The sequence below is a fragment of the Colius striatus genome, chromosome Z (assembly GCF_028858725.1).
Source record: "Colius striatus isolate bColStr4 chromosome Z, bColStr4.1.hap1, whole genome shotgun sequence".
In the NCBI taxonomy this organism is placed as follows: Eukaryota; Metazoa; Chordata; class Aves; order Coliiformes; family Coliidae; genus Colius; species Colius striatus.
In genome coordinates, this window is record NC_084790.1 from 88,675,728 (window position 1) to 88,699,521 (window position 23,794).

The window sequence follows — 23,794 nt, forward strand, 5'->3', positions numbered from 1 at the left end:
TGAGCTGTGACAGCGTCGAAGCTCCCGGCTGCGGCTTGAACCGCTGCAGTGCGCTAGGCGGGCTGAGGCCCGGCAGCGTGTGCAGGGAACGGGCCCCATCGCGGCCGCCGAGCCGCGCGTCCCGCCCGCTCTGCTGGTGTCAGCCGCGGCGGCTGCCCCTCGGCGCGGGTTCCGCGGCCGGCCGGGCGCTGCGGCACAGCGCGGAGCCGCCGCCCGCCCCCAGCGCCGGGCTGCGGGAAGGCCGCGACCCGCCCGGCCCCGGCCCCGGCGCAGCGCCGGCGGAGCCCTCCCCGCCCCCGGCACGCTCCAGGGAGCCGTTTCACACGGAATCACACGGGAGCGTCTCCCCCCGCGATCTGTGCGAGCCGAGGCACCCCCCACCCCCGCCGCCGCCTCAGCCCCGCCGAGCCTCCTGCCATTATGTTGCACCATCTCTTAGCCAGGCCGCTGGGCGGGTGGCCGCGCCGACCCTAGCCGCGGCCGCCTGAGGTGCGGCCCGGAGCCGCGGGCCGCCCGCGGGGCCGCAGCAGGTGTGTTTGCATGGGGGTGCGGAGGTTGCATGCGGAGGGGATGGCCGTCCTCCCGGCCCGGCTCCCGCCTCGTCTGCGCGCAGGCCTCGGCGCGGCCGGGCTGCGGCGCGGCGGCCTCGCGGGCCCGGCCGGCTCGGCTGGGCTGAGGGCGGCTGCGAGGCGACCGGCTGCCGGAGCCCCGCGGCCCCTCGGCGCGGGCAGCGGCTGGGAGGGATAATCGCTCGGAGGCCGCCGTCCCTCCGCCTCCCCCGGCCCCCGCGCTCGCTGCCGCAGGGGTCGCGGCCTCCCCCGCGCGTAGCGGAGCCCGTTTGTGCCCCCGGGGCCGGGGCGGCAGAGCCCGCGCGGGTAGGGCCGAGCCCGGGCCGCAGAGCGAGCGGGCCCGGCGGGGGCGGGGGGCGGGGGGGGACGCGGGCGCCGCGCCGAGGGGAGGGGGCCGCGGTCCGTCAGCGCGGTGCCCGGGGCCGCGGCGGCCCGCAGAGGCGGGAGCAGCCCGGCGGGGCTGAGGGAGGGCCGCCGCAGCCGCCCGTGCGGGGAAGACGGGGCCGAGGCAGCGGAAGAACATGGTCGTTTTCCCCAGAATGGGGTGGGGATGAGGGATGTGGAGAAAGTGCCAGATCTCAGCTGTCTCCGCAGGGGAAGGGGGGGGGGGGGTGAAGGTTGTGCCCAAGACCTCTGCTAACAGTTACAGGTGCAGCCCGGAGAGCTGAGGGGCTGGTGGTGTGTCCCAGTGCTGGCTGGGAGCAAAGCCTCGCTGAAGAGCCATCTCACGGCAGACCCCGCAGAGGATGGGGCTTGGAGCGTAGGCGGAGGTAGTTTCTGGTTGTACCAGTGCGAGGGTGAGTAGCCAAACCAGGAGCGGGCTGAATGATGTCTGGATTCGGGGCGAGCGCCAGGCAGGCAGGAGCAAGGCCCCGGGTGGCAAACAGGGGGAGAGGGCCAGGAGCCGCCACGGGCGGAAGCGGGCGCAGAGCTGCCCTCAGGACGGGCCCTGGCCCCGTGGGGAGTTGCGACCCTGGGTGAGGAGTTACCCCGGAGGGAGACGTGGGACCAAGCAAGGGGCTGGGAGCAGCAGCAGCCATGTTCGCAGGGTGGGAGCCGAGCGGGCTGCGCAGCGCCGAGCCTCGGCCTCCCCCGCAGCCGGGCCGTGGGGGGGCTGCGCTGGCTGCCTTGCGGTGCCTCGAGGATGGCTGCATAGCAAAAAAAAAGGGCAAAAAAAGAAAAGATCGGCTCAGCAGCCAAGCCGGTGTTGCGAGGAGGGGGCAAAGGAACTGTTTTGCAGGCATCTCGCTGCTGCGGAAATGGATTTCTTGAGGGGAGGGAGGCGCGTGTGTGGGAAATCTTTGTGGCAGGGCTGTGCAGGGGAGAGAAAATGCCATTCGAGCGGCCCCAGATGCAGCGAGCAGTGGGGAGGGAGGGTGGGAGAAGACCTTGGTGGGCCACCCCATGGCTGTGGGCATGAGGGGGCCGATGTGACGTGTATCAGCAGCCACCCCTTGTGCTGTGGGGAGCAGAGAGGGGGGAGCAGCCCTGGGTTAGCAGCCTGTCTCCCAGTGCTGTGGCCGAGCCTGCCTGGTGCTGCAAGAGAGATCCTGTGAGGATTTTTATTGCGGTCTCTTTGTTAGCTACAGACAGGCACGCACACACTCACAGCTTTCAGCCAGGTTGTGGGAGGTAAGTGGGGGAGGAGAGGAAGGGAGCGTGTGGGGTGGCACTGGGGAGCAAGGGGGCTGCGTGGGCCGGGCACGAGGGGAGCAGGGGGACAGGGCTGCGGCCGTCCCCACCGCCATGGCAAAAACAGCCCCTGCGATTTTCAGGGACTTGTTGGCAACTCAGCGAGGGTTGCCATAGCTTTTTATGTAGGGTGACCAGAACCGGCTGGAACTGGTTTGAGGCAGATCAGCTCCTGAACACAATGCAGTCACTGAGCTACTACAGTGGGATAGCTTCCTCCCTTCATGGCAGCCAAAAGCAGAGGAGCTTGCAGAAAGATACCATCCCAAAACAGTATGTGAATGCACACTTTAGACACACAGCACTGGTATGTGGCTAATATAGTCATAAAGGATTCTGTATGTGAATGTACATATTTGCAGTAACTGAGATTACTTTGGCTTTTCGTGCCTTTTTATGCTTAAGGAATGGGCAGGAGCTGAGATTTATGACCCTTATTAAACTATTTTTGCTTTGCAAGGGTGGGACACTGGTTATGCAGTCTATTTTAAAACTAAACTGAATAAAATTGATGGAATGATTTGTAATTGTAGTTATGCTTGTGACTGAAGAATGCTGCTTTGCATGCTGTTTTATTTACAGGGTGCTGTCTTGTGGTTTTCTTCTTTAGGGGTGGTGGGGGGGTGCCGTGCCTGTCTGTAAGGCCGAAAGGAAGCAGGATTGTTGTGGAATTGTGCATAAAAGCATTGCAAAGATGCTGTAAGGCATACTTGGTCTCCCTGTTTTTTCTTCTTTTCCTTTTTCCTTGTAGGCCTATTGATTGGGGCTGCCTTTAACCCTTTCCTATTTGCAGAGGTAACGCATCCGTGGCCGTAACTGAGCATTGGCTAAAAAAAATCTTTCAAAGGTCAAGGTTCACAAGGTGAGACGTGGTGTTTTGAGTATGAACATAACAATAGCATGAAGATACATGTCTGTGAAAAGTGAATCTGGCTCCTATTTGCACACTTGGAACACGAATAAGGAGGCAGTTCTGTCAGTGTTACTGAAGAAACGCTGTTAACATCCTCCAGTTTTAATAGGATTAAAGCTATTATTTGTAAAGGCTTACTGGTACCTTGCTTAAATACCGTGTTCTCGTTGAAATATCTTGTATCCAGATGTATATTTTTTTCACAGTGTAGTGAATCAGAACAGGCCTCTCGAGTGCCAGTCATAAATTGTGGACCACATGGCAGTGCAGTGTTCTGTGTTGTGTTACAGCGTTGCACACTCAGAGTTTGCTCTCTGGTTATTTTAAGTGTTGTTTGTTTGGCTGTGTCTGAGGGAACCCAATGCTTGCTTCTGTTAAACGTGTCCTTGATGCAGCCTACACAGAAAAAAATCATATAAGCAACTATGGATGGTGTATCTTAAACTGTTGTAACCCGGGGAGGATTTTTCAGCAGCTGGGTGGAAAGATGTATTTCAGAGATTTGATGGAGCTCCAGTGGTTTATTAGTGGCATGAATTATAATATTGTGCAATAATGAAATAAGAACAGGCAACCGGATGGGCAGTGCATCAGCTCTGAGGGATGGCTGCTTCTAGCTCAAAGCCATGGAAAATGGAGAGCAGGGGTTCTTTTTTTCCTTCTCTCGTCTGAAAAATAAATGTGTGCTTGGATTTGAGCTGGCATTTGTGTCTTACAGTGAAAGCTGAAGGACTCGGGGAGAGGCAGAGGCAGGGAGAGAAGAAAGGGGTAATGAATGTAGCAAAGGGAAGAACAAAGGCTGTTAGAGCTTACACATTGGAACACTAAACGTTTTGCCTTGGGGATTCTTTTGCTAGGACTGCTACTTCCTCTGACAGGAAATCGGCAACTCCAGACTCTTAACCAGTGTGATTTTGCTTTAAAATCTGACCAGTCCTGGCTGTGTCAGCTGGTGTGGTAACCTACAATCAAGGTAAATATGGAGACAAAGCGTTGAAAGTGTCCTGTTCTGGTGTGAAATGAGGGTCTTTTCCTCAGCTCAGCAGAATAAAGTAGACTGTTTTTAAAGCCTTGAGAGGTTGTGGATGTTGGGTAAGTTGTTTGGTGGCTGGTGACAGGCAGGGTGTCTGCCTCAGAGAGTGACAAGACAAGGGCATTATGTAGGGCATTAATTAGGTATTAATTGTGGACAAGTGAAAACAGTGTACTAATGTTCAGCCTAACATCATGGTTTTTGTGAGCTTAAATGCTGCTACAATGTGTTGTTTCTCACATTTGACAGGGCAGCAAATAGCTTGTGTGGTGGAGCAAAATGCCTGACAGATCACTGTGCTAATCTTGTATTTTTCATAGTTTGGGTGCAGAGGTCCTGCATTTGACTGTAGACATCTGTGGCAAAACTATGCTTGCAAACAGGTTCTCGTTGCATGGTAGGAACAGCGTCTATTGCTGTTGCTGCTGCATGTTCTTTTCCAAGGGTCAGCTAAAATTCATGTGCTGTGTGAGGGCACCTTTTAGGCTCTGTTTTTTTCTTCCTTTCTACCAGAATAGTGAGCAGCTTTAAAACGATGAACTCTTGGACTGTCACAAATTCAGCGTCTCTGTTTTGTGTGGGTTTTGAACGTGATCCATACTAAGGATTTTTATCTGTAGAAAAGAGTTTTTTGAGCCCGCAGGGGGTTTTGTAGGCTCCAAGGTGAGAATCCTGGATAGACGGTGGAGTCTGCAGTGTTCTTGCTGAGTTGGTGGGTTTTTTTTAGACTAATAATGTTTGTAAATACCTTTCACCGGGAGATTTTGATTCTGCACGTAGGCCAGCCTTCCAGCAGAAAATGCTGCTTGGTGCTGGAGGGCTGGTCCTCTGTGTCAGCAATCCTGATCTCATTTTGCACTGAGGCTTGTCTCAGATATTGCATCTCGAGAATAAGGGTAACGATTTATCAAGTTCCAAGCCTCTTTTGAATGAGTTAAGTGACTTTGGTTTTCTGGGAAGTAAGGGTGTGTGTGGAAATGTAAATACACATACAGATTGCAGAGAGTGTACTTAAAACAGAGCAAAACCTGACCCTAATGTTTTAAGGCCTGCTTGTTGCCCGTGTTGCACGGGCAGGCCCTGCCTGGGTTGAAGTGCTCTCACAGAGATTGTCTGCAGCTGCTTCACTCTGGTTTTGAGCAAGAATTGCCACCCACTTAAAAGAAAGTACATTAAAGGAAATAGACAGGAAGCAAGTGCCATTTGGAGTGTGATTCACATTTGCATTAGATTGGGAATCTCAAAACTGTGCTCGTTATTGCTGCACATCTGAATTATTCACATGCCGCCAGCCCAGCCCATTGTACATATGGAAGTACAAAATTAAGCCACTTTTTATCATTCAGTGTTAACTGGAGTGCAAAAAAACAGTGTGGGGATTTACCAGCTTTTCATGAATTCAGCTCCATCGTAGGAGAAATTCAGGAGGTTTTGGGCCCCAAACCTGAACTGGATCTCTGGGTAAATGCAGGTCATTTTCATTTAGCCAGCTGTAGATAGAAACAGTCTGTTCAGCTCCTCGTGGTGCAGGGAAGAAGGTGCCTTGCTCATGTGTTGAAATTTCCCTGTTCTTTTTTGCCAGCCAAAGGCTGACCGTAGTGAACTTTGAACCGGTCGCATATGGTTCTCTTTAAACTGTGCTGCAGGTAGTTCAGTGGTGGTATGAGAAGACGTGGACAGGCTTCAGAAGATACCCCTTCTCTTTCTCTTCCTGTTTTCTCCTACCCAAAGGGAACCTGAGATATCCATTTAGCAAAAAAATGAGAAAGTTCAGAACTGGAGGAGTCAGACTACAAGATGAGGCTTCCCAGGAGTCATAAACTACAAGTGATTCTTGTAGGTTTGGACTGTTAAAAAAGCCCCATGGAAATTTGTTTAAGACAACACAAGTTTTCAAGAAGTGTCTTCCTCTGCCATAGGAATCATCAAGTAATAACTAAGCTCTTTTGTCAGGTCGGAGAAGAAGGATCTGTCATTAGATTTATGTTCAGTTGTAGGGATGGATCTGCTTGGTAACGTGCTTACAGTTGTAAAACCACTCAGGGATGTCTTAGTTGTTGGTTTGACGTGGCTTGGTAATCCAGGCGTGCGTGCAAACCTCATCTAAGCAATAAGCATGAGTAGCCCTTGGCAGCCCCTCACGTGAAGGGCTGTGGCTGAGACTCCTCTGCAGAGGTCTCAGAGGCTCTAAACCCGAATACATGGGAAAACTGCTTGGAAAGTGTTTAGCCTGTGTGAATTAACAGCAAACGAGGCAACATGAACTCTCAGGTTTTAGTCTGGCTGCAGCTTTGTCCGCACTCTGTGCGTGGAGATGAGGGTCATGCTCCCAGGCAGTTCTGTTCACCAGGAGCAGTCAGTGTGCCCACACACGGGTCTGTCTCTGTGCCAGGTTGTAGTGACACACTTCAAACATGCCCCTGCCATTCGTTATCTGTGATTCTTCTCCATCCCTTCAATCTGCTGCCATCCCAAATGTGGTTTGTCACCATCGTTTTCGTTCCTAGTGTGTGGGATGTTGAACTTCTGAAGTTTGTGTGGAAGAAACTACTGAGTTGGAAAGTTAAAAATACTGTCAACAAATGCAATCAGAGTGCACTTCTGTGCAAATCAGCACTGTACACTTGGTAATGCATTGACTGCAGTGGGGTTGTTGCTTGTTTTCAGCATTTCATAGAATCATAGAATCACAGCATGGTGGGGTTGGAAGGGACCTTTAGAGCTCATCCAGTCCAACCCCCTGCAGAGGCAGCTCCCACCTAGATCAGGTCACACAGCAACGTGTCTAGGTTGGTCTTGAAGCCTTCCAAGGAAGGAGCCTCCACAACCCCTCTGGGCAGCCTGGGCCAGGGCTCCCTCACTCAAACACTGAAATAGTTTTTTCTTGTATTTAAATGGCACTGTTTGTGTTCCAGCTTCATCCCATCACCCCTTGTCCTGTTGCTACATACAGTAGAAAAAAGGGATGTCCCAGCCTCCTGACACCCACGCTTTAGATACTTGTAAATGTATTTGCTAATTTAAAACAACTTGTGTAGCCAAGGAAACTTGTGTGAGGAAATGGCCTCAAATTGCTCCAGGGCAGGTTGAGATTGAAGCTGAGGCAGAACTGTTTCCCTGAGAGGGGCGTCAGCCGTTGTGCCAGGCTGCCCAGGGAGCTGGGGGAGCCAGCCATGGAGGGATCCCAAAGCCGTGGAGCTGAGGTGCTGAGGGCCAGGGATTAGTGGTCTGGGCAGCATGAGGGGAGGACTGGGACTCCAGGAGCTTCAAGGGCTTTTCCAACTGAAATGACTCTGTGATTAACAGACTTCTGTGGTATTCTAGAACTAGATGAATAAAAGCAGAATGAGTGGAGGAATGGGTTTGTTTGTTTTCTATCATAGAATCACAGAATGGTGGTGATTGAAAGGGACCTTGTCTAGTCCAGGTCACACAGGAGTGTGTCCCAGTGGGTTTGGAAACCTCCCGAGCAGGAGCCTCCACACCCTCCCTGGGCAGCCTGGGCCAGGGCTCCCTCACCTCAGCACCAAACAGATTTCTTCTCCTGTTTCAGTGGAACTCGCCCTGTTCCAGCGTTTGTCACTGCACCGTGTCCTGTCACTAGAGATGACAGAAAAGGAAGTGTTGCCCCATCCTTCTGACACCCATGCTTTAGTTACTTACAAGTGTTTATGAGATCCCTCCTCATGAGATCCTAGCCTTTTCTAGGCTAAAGTATGTTAATTGTACAGCTTACATCAAAGCAGATCAAAGTCAAGTGTGACCTGGTACCATCTGTTGTGGAAACAGGCCACAGCTCTGTGGACCAGGACCACTAGCTGAGCTTTGTGTAGCTTCTTACCCCATCCCAGCTGCAAGACGTTTGTCCTGCCTGTGGCGTGAGCTGGGGCCGTGCTCTGGATCAGCAGCAGTGTGTGGGCACTCACTGGACAGGCCCCCACAGCTTGTTTCCCTGGGACGGTGCACTCTGACAATGTGTGTGGATGGTGAGGCAGGCGACGGAGTAGGTCTGAATGCTGATTAATGGTTTGAAGCTTGTACTGAGGGCTGTGAAACGCTGGAACATGTTGATTTGAGAGGTTTTGGGGTCTTCATCTTTGGAAGTACCTGCCTGGACCCTGCTGAGGCTCCCCCTGTCGCTGACACTGCTTTGAGCAAAGAAGCTGGAAAGCCAGAAATCCGTTTCAGCCTCACTGTTCCAAGCCTCTGTCACCTGCCAGTTGGAGTCTTTTCGTGGCTAGTAAAGGAGAGATCCTGAGATTCTTTTGAGATTGTAAACTGCCAGGTTACTGTTAGAAAAAACAAAGGCTAAAGGTTTTAATACTTGCGGTACTGGGCTGATACCCTCTGAAATGTTTCCGTGGGAGGGAAGGGAGGAAGAAAATCAGTAGAATATTGACTCAGAAAGCCTGAAGTGCAAACTCAGATTTCTCTTACTCACTGAGAGGCTCAGGCCTCTGTACATTGAGGCTCAAGCAGGGAGACAAGTTGGATTTCCCCTTTTTTTAAGGCAGATACAGTGGATGCTGTTGAAATGGCAAGTTCCTTGGTGTAAACCACCCCATACTTCACACAGACATTTACACAGAGACTGTCATGATCCTGTATAGAGTGTGCATGGTAAAAGATGAATTCCCTTAGCCTCGGAAATCAATGCAGCCTCTTAATGAAAGCTGTATTTCTGAAGATAGGGATCTGCCCAAGTTTTGGCAGAGGAGGAGGCCTGGGACCTTTGATAAGCGGAAAGGAACCCATGTTCAATGTGACTGTGGTAGACACTGCTGGTTGTGGTTAAAGTGGCCTCTCACGTATCCTACTTGCCTGAGTATTTCAGACCACACCAGGTTCTGGTTTGAGATGTGGTTCTTGTTTCCTGGTTGAATTTGGTGGTTGAATGAGCATATTGCTTTTTTCTTTCAGACACTTAGCTTTCAAAGTGAATAATCAGAAGCTAATCACTCTTAATTACTAATACACGTTGAACAACTAATGAACTGCTCATGGTTTCTGTATTAGGCTGATGTTTGAGAACAGCAAATAAACATGAGCAGCAACGTGCCCTCGTGGGCAAGAAGCCAATGGCAGCCTGGGGGCATCCAGCAGAGTGTGGGCAGCAGGGCCAGGGAGGTTCTGCTCCCCCTCTGCTCTGCCACATCTGCTGAGGCCTCCTCTGGAGTCCTGTGTCCAGTTGTGGGCTCCCCAGCTGCAGAGGGACAGGGAACTGCTGCAGAGAGGCCAGTGCAGGGCCAGCAAGATGCTCAGGGCACTGGAGCATCTTCCTTGTGAGGAAAGGCTGCGGGACCTGGAGCTGTTTAGTCTGGAGGAGACCAAGGAGGGCCCTTACCAATGCTGATCAATCCCTAAAGGGCAGGTAGCGTGAGAATGGGGTGACACTTTCTTCTGTAATGGCCAGTGTCAGGACAAGGGTTAACGGACACAGGCTGGCACACAGGAATTGCTACTGGAATAGGAGGAGAAACTGTTTCAGTGTTTCAGGGAGGGTGTGGAGGCTCCTTCTTGGGAGGTTCCCAAACCTCCCTGGACACCTTCCTGTGCCCCCTGAGCAGGAAGCTTGAGCAGGGGCTTGGGCTGGATGAGCTCTGCAGGGCCCTTGCCACTCCCACCATTGGGGGATTCTGTGAACTATTAAGGTGTATCTTTCTTTGGTTAAAACCTGTGTGTTGTGGTTTAAGATCGAGGCAGGAACAAAAGACCGTGGTCAGCCACTTGCTCTCTCCTCCTTCTCCTGGCAGGATGGGGAAGAGAGTAATACTGAGGGCCTTTGGAACTCCCTGACACAGTAAGGCTCAGTCACTGCTTATGCTACGGAGTGAAACAGACCTGAGTACTGACTTGGGGAAAAAATGTTAACACCAACCAAAGCCATAACAAACAGAAAACAACACAGAATGGGACAATGAGGAGGAGCACAACCAGCCCTTTCAGCCCCCTTTCCCCCGACCTCTTCCTGCCCTCAGAGCCCTGACCCTGGTGTCTTTCTCTCCTCCCACTGAACAGCTCAGGGCGGCAGGGGATGGGGGTTTCAGTCAGTCCTTTCCCTACAGCTCCTGTGCTCTGCGCAGGGTCCCTCACAGGCCAGGCAGCTCTGCATGAGACCTGTGTTCATCCCAGGGACTGCAGCTCCTCTCTGCCTCTTGTGAGACCTGTGTTCATCCCAGGGACTGCAGCTCCTCTCTGCCTCTCGTGTGGGTCTCTGAGTCTCGCAGGCTCTGCAGCAGGCCGTGGCCCCTCCTCTCACAGTCTCTGCCCGCCCAGGCACACTCACCCGGAGCTGCTGGTGCTTCTCAGGCCTGCCACTGCCCTCCACGGATTGCAGGGGTACAGCCTGTGTTCTCGCCATGGGCTGCAGAGGGGTCTCTGGTCTGAGACTTTCTCCTTCCTTCTCTGTGGGGTCCTCCACCTCCTCTTCCACTGCAGATTTCCCTCCATTAGCAGTGCTGGCAGAGGTGCCAGACTGTCCTGGCCAGGCTGGAGCTGGGTCAGCTCAGAGCCTGGGGGATGTTTTGAGAACTGCTTACTGGAACAGCACTGCGGCCCCCTCCCCTGCTACCAAGCAAAAGCAGCTCCACAGACGCCCATCAGACTCTGTCATACTGTCCACGCTGTTCATGGGCAGCACTCATGTCAGGAGATGCATTTCCAAAGAGGAATGGAGAAGGGCATGAACACATGCTTTGGAGAAAACATGAACACAAACCAAAAGATCTTGGTTTATCCTCCAGAACTTAATTCACAGTTCCACGTCAGTAAGGTACTGATGCACAGATGGGGTGGACACTGTATGAACTGGGTATGTTCAGACCCTGCTATCTGAAGTTTTGAATACTGAGGGGCATCTTTACAGAAGTCCTATCACCCACCACCAAAACACCAGAATGCAGAAGCACTGTGTCTCCCTGCTGCATGGCTGGCTGTTTAATTCCTGTTGGCCATAGCCACAGTGTTTTCCTCAGTGAGCCAAGTAATGGCTCAATTTTTAAAGAAACTGATTTCCTTTATTGACTTCCCTCGAGTAATTCAAGCACCCTAAAGGCTGCAAGTCCTACAGCAAGAGCAATCACCTTCTCCTGACATTCTCCTGGTGAACATCAGCAGACAGGCAGGTGGAAGCAGCAAATGGAACTAATCCATGGAAGGAAAAGGAACGTTACAAAGGGAGAGACCATCATCTGGAAATGAAAGGACTGTGGGTAGAGGAAATCTCAGAACTCGCCCTTTGAGTACCAATGAGATTAGGAGGGTTTAATTTATTGTATCAGTTGTCCATTGTTCTTCATAAAGTTTGCCTTCCCCTGTTTTGAGGTGAATTTTGTTTCTGCTGTGTGGAAACTAGAACAGAGAACAGTCAATGTTGGACAGAGGTGTCTGAGGAGGTGAGGGCTGAGCACGGTGGTTCTGTTTGTTCAGGCTGAGAAAGGCATCGAGGATTACACACCTTGTGAGCTGTTTCCCAGCTCAGCCCTGAAGATGATCTGAGTGGCAGCCCTCTGACGCGAGGCTTTTATACTCTTGTGTCTCTGGGCACGCTGAGCTGCGCTCTCAGCACTGTGAAAGCACTTCTCAAAGAAATTCCAGTTCCTGGAAAACCAGCGTGTCCTGGGGAGCGAGGCCCCTGCCTCATTTCCTGCTCTGAATTGTTTACAGGCATCGTGTTGGCCCAGAGAAGGAATAGACTAACAGCTTGTCTGACAGCCAAGGTGACAGTTGATTCTAATCTTGGATATAAGGTGGAGTTTTGTCCTTAAGGGGTTTCAAAGGAAAAACAGAGGGGGGAATGTGGCTTCATAGGCCTGGCAGCTGTAGAAACAGTTCATATAGTGGATTTTAAAACAGCATCCTAGAATGGAAAGGAAGAGATGAATAAAATACCCAGGTTACAACTTGCTTACTTGTTCATCGAGACTGGCCATGTCTTTTGTCCTCTTGTGTTTAACTTGGATTGCTCTTGGAGCTTGAATGGGAGAGACTCTGCATGAGGGCAGCAGTAGTTCTGGGTCACTGATACAGAAGAACCCACTGCACCCTCATGCTCTGGCAGGCCCTGGAAGTTGTTCCTTTTGCATGCACATGAAGGACAATTGCAACTTCATGTGGTTTTCTCTTTATGGAGAAATGTATGCTCTTACCTCTGCAAACCACTGAATTCTTTAGAGATATTTTCCTCTTCTGGAAATCGCCAGACGAGTCTCTCAGAAGAACAAATGTGTCTCCTCTGCTACACAGTCTTAAACGTACTTGGATGAAGTACTGTGTAAGGGGGGCTTCACCTAATTCATTGCTATTGCTAAATGTTTATGAAATGCTAGTGTGTGTAATTAGATGAAGTTTTAGTCTTGGAAGACAGAGCAGGAACCTGCTGAGGTTCAGCAAGGGCAAGGGCAGAGTCCTGCAGCTGGGGAGGAACAACCCCCTGCCCCAGGCCAGGCTGAGGGTGACCTGCTGGAGAGCAGCTCTGCAGAGACAGACCTGGCAGTGCTGGCTGATAATAAACTGCCCATGAGCAGCAACGTGCCCTCGTGGGCAAGAAGCCAATGGCAGCCTGGGGGCATCCAGCAGAGTGTGGGCAGCAGGGCCAGGGAGGTTCTGCTCCCCCTCTGCTCTGCCACATCTGCTGAGGCCTCCTCTGGAGTCCTGTGTCCAGTTGTGGGCTCCCCAGCTGCAGAGGGACAGGGAAGTGCTGCAGAGAGGCCAGTGCAGGGCCAGCAAGATGCTCAGGGCACTGGAGCATCTTCCTTGTGAGGAAAGGCTGCGGGACCTGGGGCTGTTCAGTCTGGAGGAGACTGAGGGGGGAGCTCATTAATATTGACAAATATCTCACTGGTGGGTGTCAGGAGGTTGGGGCAGCACTTTTTTTTCTGTTGTATCCAGTGACAGGACAAGGGGTGATGGGATGAAGCTGGAACACAAACAGTTCCATTGAAACATCAGGACAAACCGTTTCAGTGTTTGAGTGAGGGAGCCCTGGCCCAGGCTGCCCAGGGAGGGTGTGGAGGTTCCTTCTTGGGAGGTTTCCAAACCCACCTGGACACGTTCCTGTGAGACTTGATCTATGTGGGACCTGCTTTGGCAAGGGAGTTGGGACAGATGATCTTTAGGGGTTCCTTCCAAGCCCCACCATTCTGTGATTCTGTGAAGACTCTCTTGTTCTCTTTGTGAAAAGACACCTGTGGACACAGGTACAATGAGAGGGCAAATCCTGTGTGTCTTTAGTCATGAAAAACTGTCAGTTACAGCTTTTTTAGCCTTTGGTTTTAGATGGATTTGATGTGCTTTGGTCTTGGGATTATTTTCCATTTAATTCTTACAAGAACTTTGTAGTCTTGACATGATATGTGTATGTACTATTGTATTTATTAGATAATCACCTTTGTTATTGTGGCCCTTTCACAGGAACTTGAAATCATTCAGACAGGGAGTGGACTAAACTCCAGGCCTGCAGCACTGTGCATAAATGTAATAATTGTCTTGCTTTGGTTTCAGAAGGTATCTACTACCTTGTGTCAAACACAGTGAGTTAGCTTGTGATGATACTGCAAGAGACTTGAGTGCACTGGTCACCTGTCTGGCCTCTTAAATTTCAACGTTCATTTTATCCCAGTTACCAGTTGTAGGTGCATGTGAGCCAGAAACCTGCTTTTGCATAAATGGATGTTTAAGTTTTATAATTAAACAAATGCACGCTAAATCCAGAACTCCCAGCATCATGAAACCATCTTATGTGTAATAGCTATAAATCATAACCATCTGCTTTACAGAAGCAGTGATGATGGCATTCACGGTAATAGGCTGCTAGATGCTGTTGTTAAGTAAAGGAATCACGAGTTACTTCAGAAAGTAAAGTCATCAGTTGCATCTTTCTCAGGAACAGTCAGAGGGACATGTATAAAAACATCTATTTAAACATATATGTGTTTTGGGTAGTTTTTCTCATTTCAACATGCAGCAAGCAGTTACACTCCAGGGCTCAAGGAGGAGAGGGATTTCAGCTACTGAAGTGGTAGGACACAAACCCATTGGCAGGTGGCTTCCAACAGACCTTGTGCTGTGGGGCACGTAGCTTCTTGCTTATCTGAGCTCGTACAAGGAGCTTGGGGAGCACTCTTGCAGATGGGCACACTGCAGTTCCCTGATGGCCAGTGTTAGTTGATACTGGAGACAAAACACTGAGATACGTAACAATAACGTCTTCCAGTCCTTCAGTGCCGATACAAAGGCAAGAGGACAGGCAGGATGCTTCCTAAATGAGCACTTTCTGACAAGAACACTTACTTGGTAAAGCATCTTTTCACTTTGGACTCATAGTTACTGAACCATGAAAGTGCATTAAAAGCAGCTCTGTCCCAGCAGCACAAGTCATACCTGTGCATGGCTACAAGAGAGAATGAAAAGCGTCCTTCTCTGCTTTCTGCAGCTGGTCTTTGTAGTCCTCTGCAAGTGACCCCCTGCACATCTCTGCTTGTTGTTGAAATGTCTGTAGGAAATGGCAGATGTCACAGTGGAATGTAAATGCTCGAAAGTCAGGGGTCTGATTTTGTCACACAGCATTTGTAAAGTTTCAGTTTTGAGTTACTTATCTGGTCTGGGAACTGGAAGAAAAAACCCCAACAACAGAGGCAAGTGATAAATAAAATAAACGGAATCTGGAAAGTTATCTGTGAGGGGAAAGGAAACCCCAGAGATCTGTTCTTGGCTGAAAAGGGGAAGTCTGAAGGGAGAGAGTGGTCTCAGAGTAAAGCGTGGTTGCAGGGAGGACACGTGAATAGAGCCACGAGTATGTGTGTTGAGACTGCATGTTGAGATGAGGCAGCGGGGAACAGGTAACAGCAAAAATTGTGAATGGCTGGAAAAAATGACACTGGAGACTGCAGGATCTCTGTTATGTGAGATCTTTAAAGTAGGTGAGACACCCGTCAGGATTAGTGTAGATACAGCAGGCCCTTGTTAGTGTGAATACCAGGAGGCACTTGTTCCATCATCTTGATAAAGCAATTTGATTTATATTTCCATAAATCAGTGCAACAGTCTTAAACTGTTGGTAGAAACAAGTTGACGGTGCAAGTGTCAAGGCAAATCTGGACTCGGGAGGAATTGTAATTGCCCTCTGTTATTTGCACGAAGGTCTGGGGTATTTTGGTGTAATTGTAGTGCATGTGACAGAGGGGAGTGAGGAGAGGGGACAGGGACAAAGTCACTGGAGAGAAATTGGTGCCTAGAATGAAATGACTAGGTTACAGTCAGGGAGGCCGATGGGTTACTGTAGCTCTTGGTGTTGCAATGTGACTGTACACGCACACTGGAACACTGTTCTGTCACGTGTGGTTGCTGAAAGTACTGCTTCAGAAGTGAAACGACACCTCTTTGCATGGTGTATGTCAGCATACTCTTATTTTGTGTAAGACTCTGCTATTAGAGCCCAAAATGCTGAGGTGATGACTTTCTGCTTATTCTACAGATTTGCTCACCGTCAAATACATGACCATGGGGGATATGAAGACCCCAGATTTCGATGACCTCCTTGCAGCCTTTGACATACCAGACATGGTCGATCCAAAAGCAGCTATTGAATCTGGACATGATGACCATGAAAGCCACATAAAGCAGAATGCTCACACAGATGAAGATTCTCATGCACCGTCATCCTCTGACGTTGGTGTGAGCGTCATTGTGAAGAACGTGCGTACCATCGACTCTTCGGAAGGAGGGGACAAGGATGGCCACCACTCCACGGGCAATGGCCTGCACAATGGCTTCCTAACGTCATCAGCTCTTGAGAGTTTCAGTAAGGATGAAGGGAAGTTGCTTAAAGACGATGGGTCAGCTTCTGAGACTGTGATGAAGGATTCGGCTTTCAACCAGTTCAGCCCAATATCAAGTGCTGAAGAGTTCGATGATGATGAGAAGATCGAGGTGGATGACCCCCCGGACAAAGAGGAGATGCGTGCGAATTTCAGAGCTAATGTCTTGGCAGGGTCTGTGTCGCAGCAGGAATATGACAAACTAAAGGTTCTTGGAGGGGAGAAACTGATTAAATCTGGAATCCCAGTTTCAAGTAGTATAGATAAAAATAAAGTGGCTAAAAGAGAGACAGAGACAAACTCCATGAATTTGAGTGTCTATGAGCCTTTTAAAGCTCGGAAAATGGAGGACAAGTTGCTGAAAGAGAGTTCTGAGAAGCTGCTTGAGAACAGGGTGCTAGATGGAAAACTGAGCGCTGAAAAAAGCGAAACCAACCTCGCCAGCATTTCACAGTCCAAAGCCAAGTCATCAGCCAAGCTTTCTTCATGCATTGCTGCAATTGCAGCACTGAGTGCTAAAAAGGCAGCTACAGATACCAGTAGAGATTTACAGTCTAATTCAGGAGAATCTTCCCCGTTACCGAAGGAGATGAGTGGGAGTCCTCGGGCTGTTGAAAAATCACCCGAGTCTCAGAGTCTCATTGACGGTGCTAAGAAGCCATCTGTCAAATCACCCGATAGCCCCAGGAGTGTGTCAAGTGAGAACAGCAGCAAAGGGTCTCCGTGTTCTCCTGCGGGGTCAACACCAGCAATCCCTAAAGTTCGCATAAAAACCATCAAGACTTCTTCTGGGGAGATCAAGAGAACTGTTACGAGAGTGTTACCAGAAGTTGACGTGGACTCGGGTAAGAAGCTGGAGCAGACTGCTTCCATGGTGACTTCCATGGCATCTCTCCTGACCTCACCAACTTCTGCTGCTGTTCTTTCCTCTCCTCCCAGAGCTCCTCTCCAGTCCACCGTTGTCACCAATGCGGTTGGGTCTGCAGAACTTGCACCCAAACAGGTCACCATCAAGCCTGTGGCCACAGCCTTTCTCCCTGTTTCAGCGGTTAAAACAGCAGGTTCACAGGTTATTAACCTGAAGCTTGCGAACAACACCACGGTGAAGGCCACTGTCATCTCTGCTGCCTCGGTGCAGAGCGCCAGCAGCGCCATCATCAAAGCTGCCAATGCCATACAGCAGCAGACTGTCGTGGTGCCAGCGTCAAGCCTTGCCAGTGCTAAACTCGTGCCAAAGACTGTCCATCTTGCCAACCTTAATCTTCTGCCTCAAGGTGCTCAAACCACCTCTGAACTCCGCCAAGTGCTAACGAAACCTCAGCAGCAAATAAAGCAGGCAATAATCTCTGCAGCAGCCTCGCAGCCTTCAAAGAAAGTGTCTCGAGTCCAGGTGGTGTCGTCTCTGCAGAGTTCCGTGGTGGAAGCATTCAACAAGGTGCTGAGTAGCGTCAATCCCGTACCAGTTTACATCCCAAACCTCAGTCCTCCTGCCAATGCCGGAATAACGTTGCCAACGCGAGGTTACAAGTGCTTGGAGTGCGGCGACTCGTTCGCTCTGGAGAAGAGCCTGACCCAGCACTACGACCGGAGGAGTGTGCGCATTGAAGTGACGTGTAATCACTGTACAAAGAACCTAGTTTTCTACAATAAGTGCAGCCTTCTTTCCCACGCCCGTGGACACAAGGAGAAAGGGGTTGTGATGCAGTGTTCACACTTGATCTTAAAACCGGTCCCAGCAGATCAAATGATAGTGTCTCCTTCCAGCAATACTGCAACGTCTGCGCTCCAGAGCCCCACAGGAGCTGGCACACACGCCATCACAAAGATCCAGTCTGGCATAACTGGGACAGTGATATCAGCCCCAGCCAGCACGCCTGTCATCCCAGCTATGCCCCTCGACGAGGATCCGTCCAAACTCTGTAGACATAGTCTAAAGTGTCTGGAGTGTAACGAAGTTTTCCAAGACGAGACATCTCTCGCAACTCATTTCCAACAGGCTGCAGACACAAGTGGACAAGTAGAGTATCATATGTTTACATTCCCATATAAGCCTAGGAGACTTTGGATATGTCTTTACTTTCATTTAGCTGTTAATTATCTGAACCTCCGTGATTAAAAGTACAAACGAGAACCACAAAAAAATCCCGCAAGCACTTACGTAGTGAGTGTCAACACCTTTTCAGTAAGAATTTTCTCAGAATGTTTTTAGGCCCCAAAGTCTAAAATTCACACTGTTACTGCTAAAATTTAGCACTAGCTTTCTTGCAGCTGAACATCGTTAACACCGAAATTGGTCACGGTCTTTGCTGAGAGTTTTTAGTGATTCTTTCTGTGCGTGGCTGGAATTTGAGTGTCCTGTGGAATCCACTTAATTGGCACCCTCATTAGCATTAACACCATGAGTGAGCGAGGCATCCCTCTCACCTGCAGGGACCCCAGCCAGCCGGCAAATGGCACGCTGACAGTGTTGGAAGGATATGCATGCTGTTTTCTTCAGGCCTGTCTGGGGCAGAGCTGAACTGTGTTCACTAGCATGCGTTTCTTGCTGCGTGACCATTTGTTTATTTGTGTTGGTTTTCCATGAGTTAAATTTAGAAACCATTATCAAATTCTTTACTGATGTGTGTGGCCTAATCTGAAACACACCATTCAATAAAAGTCAACGTTAATCGCTGTTCAATGTATTTTATAGTCCCATGTGAGTTAAGGTTGTTGGTTAAGTGACACAGATTTCTGTTGGGGTGTGCCAATTAAAAGGGATTCTGGTGTGTTTCAGAGCGTTGAGTTGAGCTTTGTGTCGTGGCTTCTTGCTGTGTGGGAAGCTGAATCCTGCAGACATGATGAGACAGGAATGCCCCAGGAGTGGTCACACAGAGATGCACAGGATAAAGGGGTTTGGGTCCTGCAGTTAGGAGACAATCCATTAGCGGTAGAAGCACAGACAGGGTCCTGTCAGAATCTGTTTGCCAAAGTTAAGACCCATTCTGTGGCTGCTGTGCCCGCCACTACAGCTAGCAGTGTGAAGAGGTTGGAAGTCATCCTGCCTGTATGGATTGTGTGGCTCTGCCTCAGCTCCTGCCTGTCTAACTGGCAAGTGGGCTTAGGCTGGAGTTGCCTAGATTCACAGTGAAGTGCCACGTGAGTGAATCTCTGTTGCCTAAGCCCCTGCAGATGGACCTACCCAAAGCAAATTTGTGTCAGCTTTTTGTCAGCAGAATGTGTTCCATCCTTAGATCTTGCTACAGTTTTGAATAGGATCCGATGCCTGGCACAGAGTGTTTTGCACACCAGCTCTCCAGCGACATAACAGTAATTGGGTTCTTGCTAACTGCATTACTGCTGCTTATTGGTGTAAGATTTACCTCCCGTTCTTCCCATACTAGGTCCATTAGATATTGTTTGGTTTGATAAGTTCCAGTAGTCCTTGTGCAAAGCCTGTTGGTTTTGGTACTAGAAAATCCAAGCTGTTAAAGGAGGCACCGAGGTAAAGCAAGTGGGTGAGAGACAAATACACTGAGAGTAGGCTGGGAGGAAGAGGATGTGAAAAAGAATAGAGAACAACACAGATGGATATGTGCTGTGCTGATGTGCTCACTTTCTGTGGGGCCCTTTCTGCGTATAGACAGGTAAACTAAACACATTGGTTGGAATACCTTTTGCCCTTTCCTGCTGTCTCTGGTGCTTTTGCCCCGTTGCTGCCAAGTTTGCTCTCTGTGAATGTCCTGTGAGATGCTGTTTTACCCTGGTGAGTCACTACAGGAAGGCAACTGGAGGTCTTCATGGAATGTCAAAGTGTAACTGCAGTTAGGTGGAGAGATCACAGATAGTGCTGTTCAGGGAGGAAAGCTCATGAAGGTACAGGAAGCGGTCAGCATCGTCTGCTGCCTCTCAGTGTGTTTGTGTCTCTTGTTGGAGACTTACTGTGTTGGAAGAGCTGACGTGTGAACAAGGCCTTGACCCCTGCTCATTAGGCCACGCATCTCCAGATTTAGGAAAGCCCTGTTGCTGCACAGCACTGAAGGAAAAGCAGCTGTTGGCGTGTTGTTCCAGTTTAAAAGAGCACTCTTACAAAACATACTTTTAAATGTTCTTTGTTGAAGTACCCTCCTAAAAAGAATTAAATCTTCTTTTTAGTCCTATTCATATATCAAGCAGCAGCATCCAGTTCTGTTCTGGTTCTGTATGTTGTGTTTCATTACCTGCACTAGTGCTGCAGCTTTACTGAGGTGCCCAGCGTAGAAGTGAGAGCAATGCATCCTGCCTTCTTAGTTATCTTTTTGTCTGCTTTGTGTCCCAAGCATTGCTGCAAGTGCAGTGTGTGATGAAGAAGGACTCTTTCTAGGTGCCCATTGTCTATTCTGATGCTTTTTCATCATATGTTACCCCTTGAAAGCTTGGATGAGAGGTACTCTGACTTCTCCTTTCCATCTTCGTGCTTGGGACTGCTTTTTTGTTGAAGAACTGCCATTATTACGGGGAAGAAGCCAGAAAATTCACATTAATTGGATATTTTAACTTTGGAAGGAAGGGAAAAAGAATAAAAATAAACATTTGGATATGGGGAAAAAAAGGAGGGGGGGAAGTTACTATTTGCAGGTTGCTGATCTTTCTAGAGCCTCCCTAATTGCTCTGGCAATGGAAATTGTGCACTCCTTTGTTTTCAGTGAGCCTACGCAGTAAGTAGCTGTTTCTTCTTGTTCTCCTTAAGCTCCTGTTATGCAGGTAGAGTGTTTCTTTTAAAGTAAACGATAACAAAACAGCCCTAGTGGTGGAAAGGTGTTCCCTATAAAGTCGTTACCTTTCTGTGATGTTTTACTTCCATTGATGTTCCTGTTAAAGGGAACGAGACCACCCCTGATAGGTTTCTTGGCTGAGCAAAACCCTCATCTAGTTAACCAGGGGAAAAAAATGTATCAGGCCTGGGCTAATTAATGTTTTCCTTATTTACAGACATGAGTGTGTAGCTCCTGTGGAACCACAGAGCTCATTTCCCTTCGTACTCATGGTTCTAGTGTTTCTTTATTTTCCACCTACATCATTTTATCTTCTAACCCTTTGTTTTTTCTGAAGCTTTGACTTTAAGTGCAGGCAGGTCGTGGTTTTCACAAGCTGTGCTTCATTTTGGTGTGGGTTGGAATGAGAGGAGTGGAGGTTAATGTCACCTTAAGCCCAAAATGAAAGCAGACGTGCTGAATTCCAGAATGCCGCAGCAGAGTCTCTGGTTCTGCTGCATTCGGCTGCAGTCAGACACTGCACCCATCGAAAGGGAAAATCAGATGCATCGCTGGCATGTCTGTCAGTCTGAGTCACCAGTGGATCTGCTGGTTGCCACACCAGGGAGCAAGGCTTAGCTGAGGCTGGAGTGTTGTGTGGCACAGCCTCCTGATCTGCTTTGGTAGTGCTGCAGACAAACAGCTCTGGAGGGACTGGAGACCCCAGTGCCTCTGCTGCTGGTGTAAGCAGTTCTGTTTTGTTGTTTTCTTACCTAATTCAGTTCTCCAGATTCCTCCAGCATCGTCCTGCTGCTTGTTCCTGTCAGAAGATAGGCTTTAGAAAGCCAGGTAAATGTGGTGAGCACATTTTAAGTAGAGTTGTGGTTAGTCGGGGTTTCGCCTTTAAGCCTGAGCTGAAGACAAAGTTAACATCCCAGACCAGTCCTGCTGAGCTTGAGGGGTGTGAGCTGGTGTTTGGTCAACTGAGGACAAACATTTGGTATTTCAAGTGCATGTTTGTAGTGTCTGAAGGGAATTCTGCACTTAGAGTGTCACCAAGGCTCTGGCCAGGGTGATAGTTCAGCATCTCCCAGACAGTTAACCTCGGGCAGAGCATTCCTCAGGCACAGTAAATGCCTCTGTGCTCCCTGCTAAGCTTTTAAGGCTGGCAGTGATGCTAATGCAGAACATGAATTTGGGTAGTGGTAGATTTTCTTTGCTTAACTTCCTCTATTGTAATGCTTTGCCTCCTGCTGTCTCGCTGTCATGAGAACGTTGGAGAGCTGTGGATGGAGACTTGTGTTCACAAAGTAAACCCTAACAGTGAGCCATGTGAGAGTGCATTTCTTGCTTCTGTGTGTCTGACCACAAGATGCTTTGTCTTAAAGTTTCTACTTAAAATTACTGGCTTAAGAAAAAGAATCAAAAGTACTTGTGTGCACCCTCAAAAGAAAGCATTTGGATTAAGCTGTTTCAAATAAGGAATGAGAAGAGTGGACAGGTTGTCATACAGAAGTACACTTGTTGTTAGAGTGTCAGCAGTATTGTAGAAGTAGAAAGACAGTTATGAAGTTACTTTAGACTTTGATAATAAACAGGATTCTATTAGAAAAAAAAAGCAGTTGTTTTTTTCAGTGAGTAGAAAGGCATTTTCCTCCTGTCTTTGGAGCTGGTGCTTGTCTCCTGTTGATTACATGGGAAGAGGGTTGTCTTGCTGGCATAGTTGCTAATACTAGTAAGTGGGACTCCTGTGAAAGCTGTTGGCAACACTACTGTTTCTTCTACCATGGCAGCTTTTTATGTAATCTTGATCTTACTGTTTTATTAAAGCAGATGTAAAGCAGAGTTCCCTAAACTGGAAGAAAGGGGTGGCGTTTTGTAAAGCAGCTGTTCAGTAAGAGGCTGGTTTACCATGAGGACAGGGACTGCTTTTAATTCTTTGTTTCAAGATAGGTTAGTGAATAATGTGCAGTGCAGCTCCAGAGGGCGTGTTTTGTTCTGTGTTCTTGCAGAATGCACACACACATCACTACGTCTGCAAGACTCCTACCAAGAAATACACAGATATGTTTGAAAGATACCCATGTTGTAAATGAGTCTTGGTTTTGTCTTTGTAAGTCACTGGTGAGATTCTGAAGTCCCAAGTCATAGGAAACAAACAATAATAGTTCGAGACACCTCAGAAAGCCAAGTCTTAGAAATGCAGCTGGGTTTAAGTCTTATTCTACAAGGACTTGTGTTTGCACTTATCTTTGAGACCATGAGTGTTTCTGTTGAAGTCAGTGACGCAGCTTTCACCGCCACAGTTAAACAGATGCATAGCTCCATGCAGGATGTCAGCTCTCTGCTTAGAGCTTTTAGAGGAGCGTTATTGTAAACAGAATGTCTTCTGGAATGCTTTTACAGGTTTGACTCTTTGTGCCCTCCAGTGATGGAATGCAACTCTGAGCCGAAGCAAAGCCTCTTCACAGCTGGGTTGTATCATTTGTGTTTCATCCCAAAAATGACACACAGCACCCAAAGAATGTCAGTGTTCCTGGGTTGGCATATAGGCAACCTGCAGTTGAAGACTTTGTCAAACTGGTTTTGTGTAACAAAGCACAAGAGTTAGTTTAGTAAGTTCTTGCTGTATACTGAAAGTGCCCTGCAGAGGAAGGCTTTGTAAATCTTGCACGTGTCTCCAGTCTTCGCTCAGGTGCACAGTATGTTGATGCAATACAGATGTTGTGTTCTAGCCTGAGAAACTGCCCGTGCACTTGCTGCCTGGCAATATTCCATCGTACTGGTATTGTGGATGTTGCCATGAGAATTCATCAGGAGCAAGGGTCAAAGAAAGCGAAGTGGGTATGCTTGGTGGCTGTGAGTTTTTCACTTTAATGTGGTGCACTGAATTAAAACCATAAAGTTCGATTCTCAGGCTGTACTGAGGCCCCTTGCACTACTAAGGTCATTTTATGAGGCACCTAAGGAGACTTGTATAAACCACTGTGCATCTGCCACGGTCAGCGGTCTGTGGAGGAGCTTTGTTGTGTCAGAGTGGCCCAGAATGTCAGTGTGTC

The 23,794-nt window shown here is 49.1% G+C and overlaps 1 protein-coding gene across 4 annotated transcripts in view; it reads left to right on the forward strand.

The window, feature by feature from the left end:
• Positions 1-1,225: 1,225 nt before the first annotated feature.
• ZNF532 (zinc finger protein 532) overlaps positions 1,226-23,794 on the forward strand; it is a 48,531-nt gene continuing 25,962 nt past the window's right edge. For 3 of the 4 annotated variants that reach the window (XR_009820916.1, XM_062019130.1, XM_062019131.1), the window contains exons 1-3: positions 1,282-1,366; positions 3,013-3,123; positions 15,681-18,040. Coding sequence is in view for 3 of the 4 variants with exons in the window: in XM_062019130.1 (XP_061875114.1) it covers positions 15,701-18,040 (2,340 nt within the window). In the remaining variant the exon portion in view is untranslated. Of the gene's footprint in view, positions 1,367-3,012; positions 3,124-15,680; positions 18,041-23,794 lie in introns of all 4 variants that reach the window. The other variant, XM_062019132.1, reaches the window with a different exon arrangement.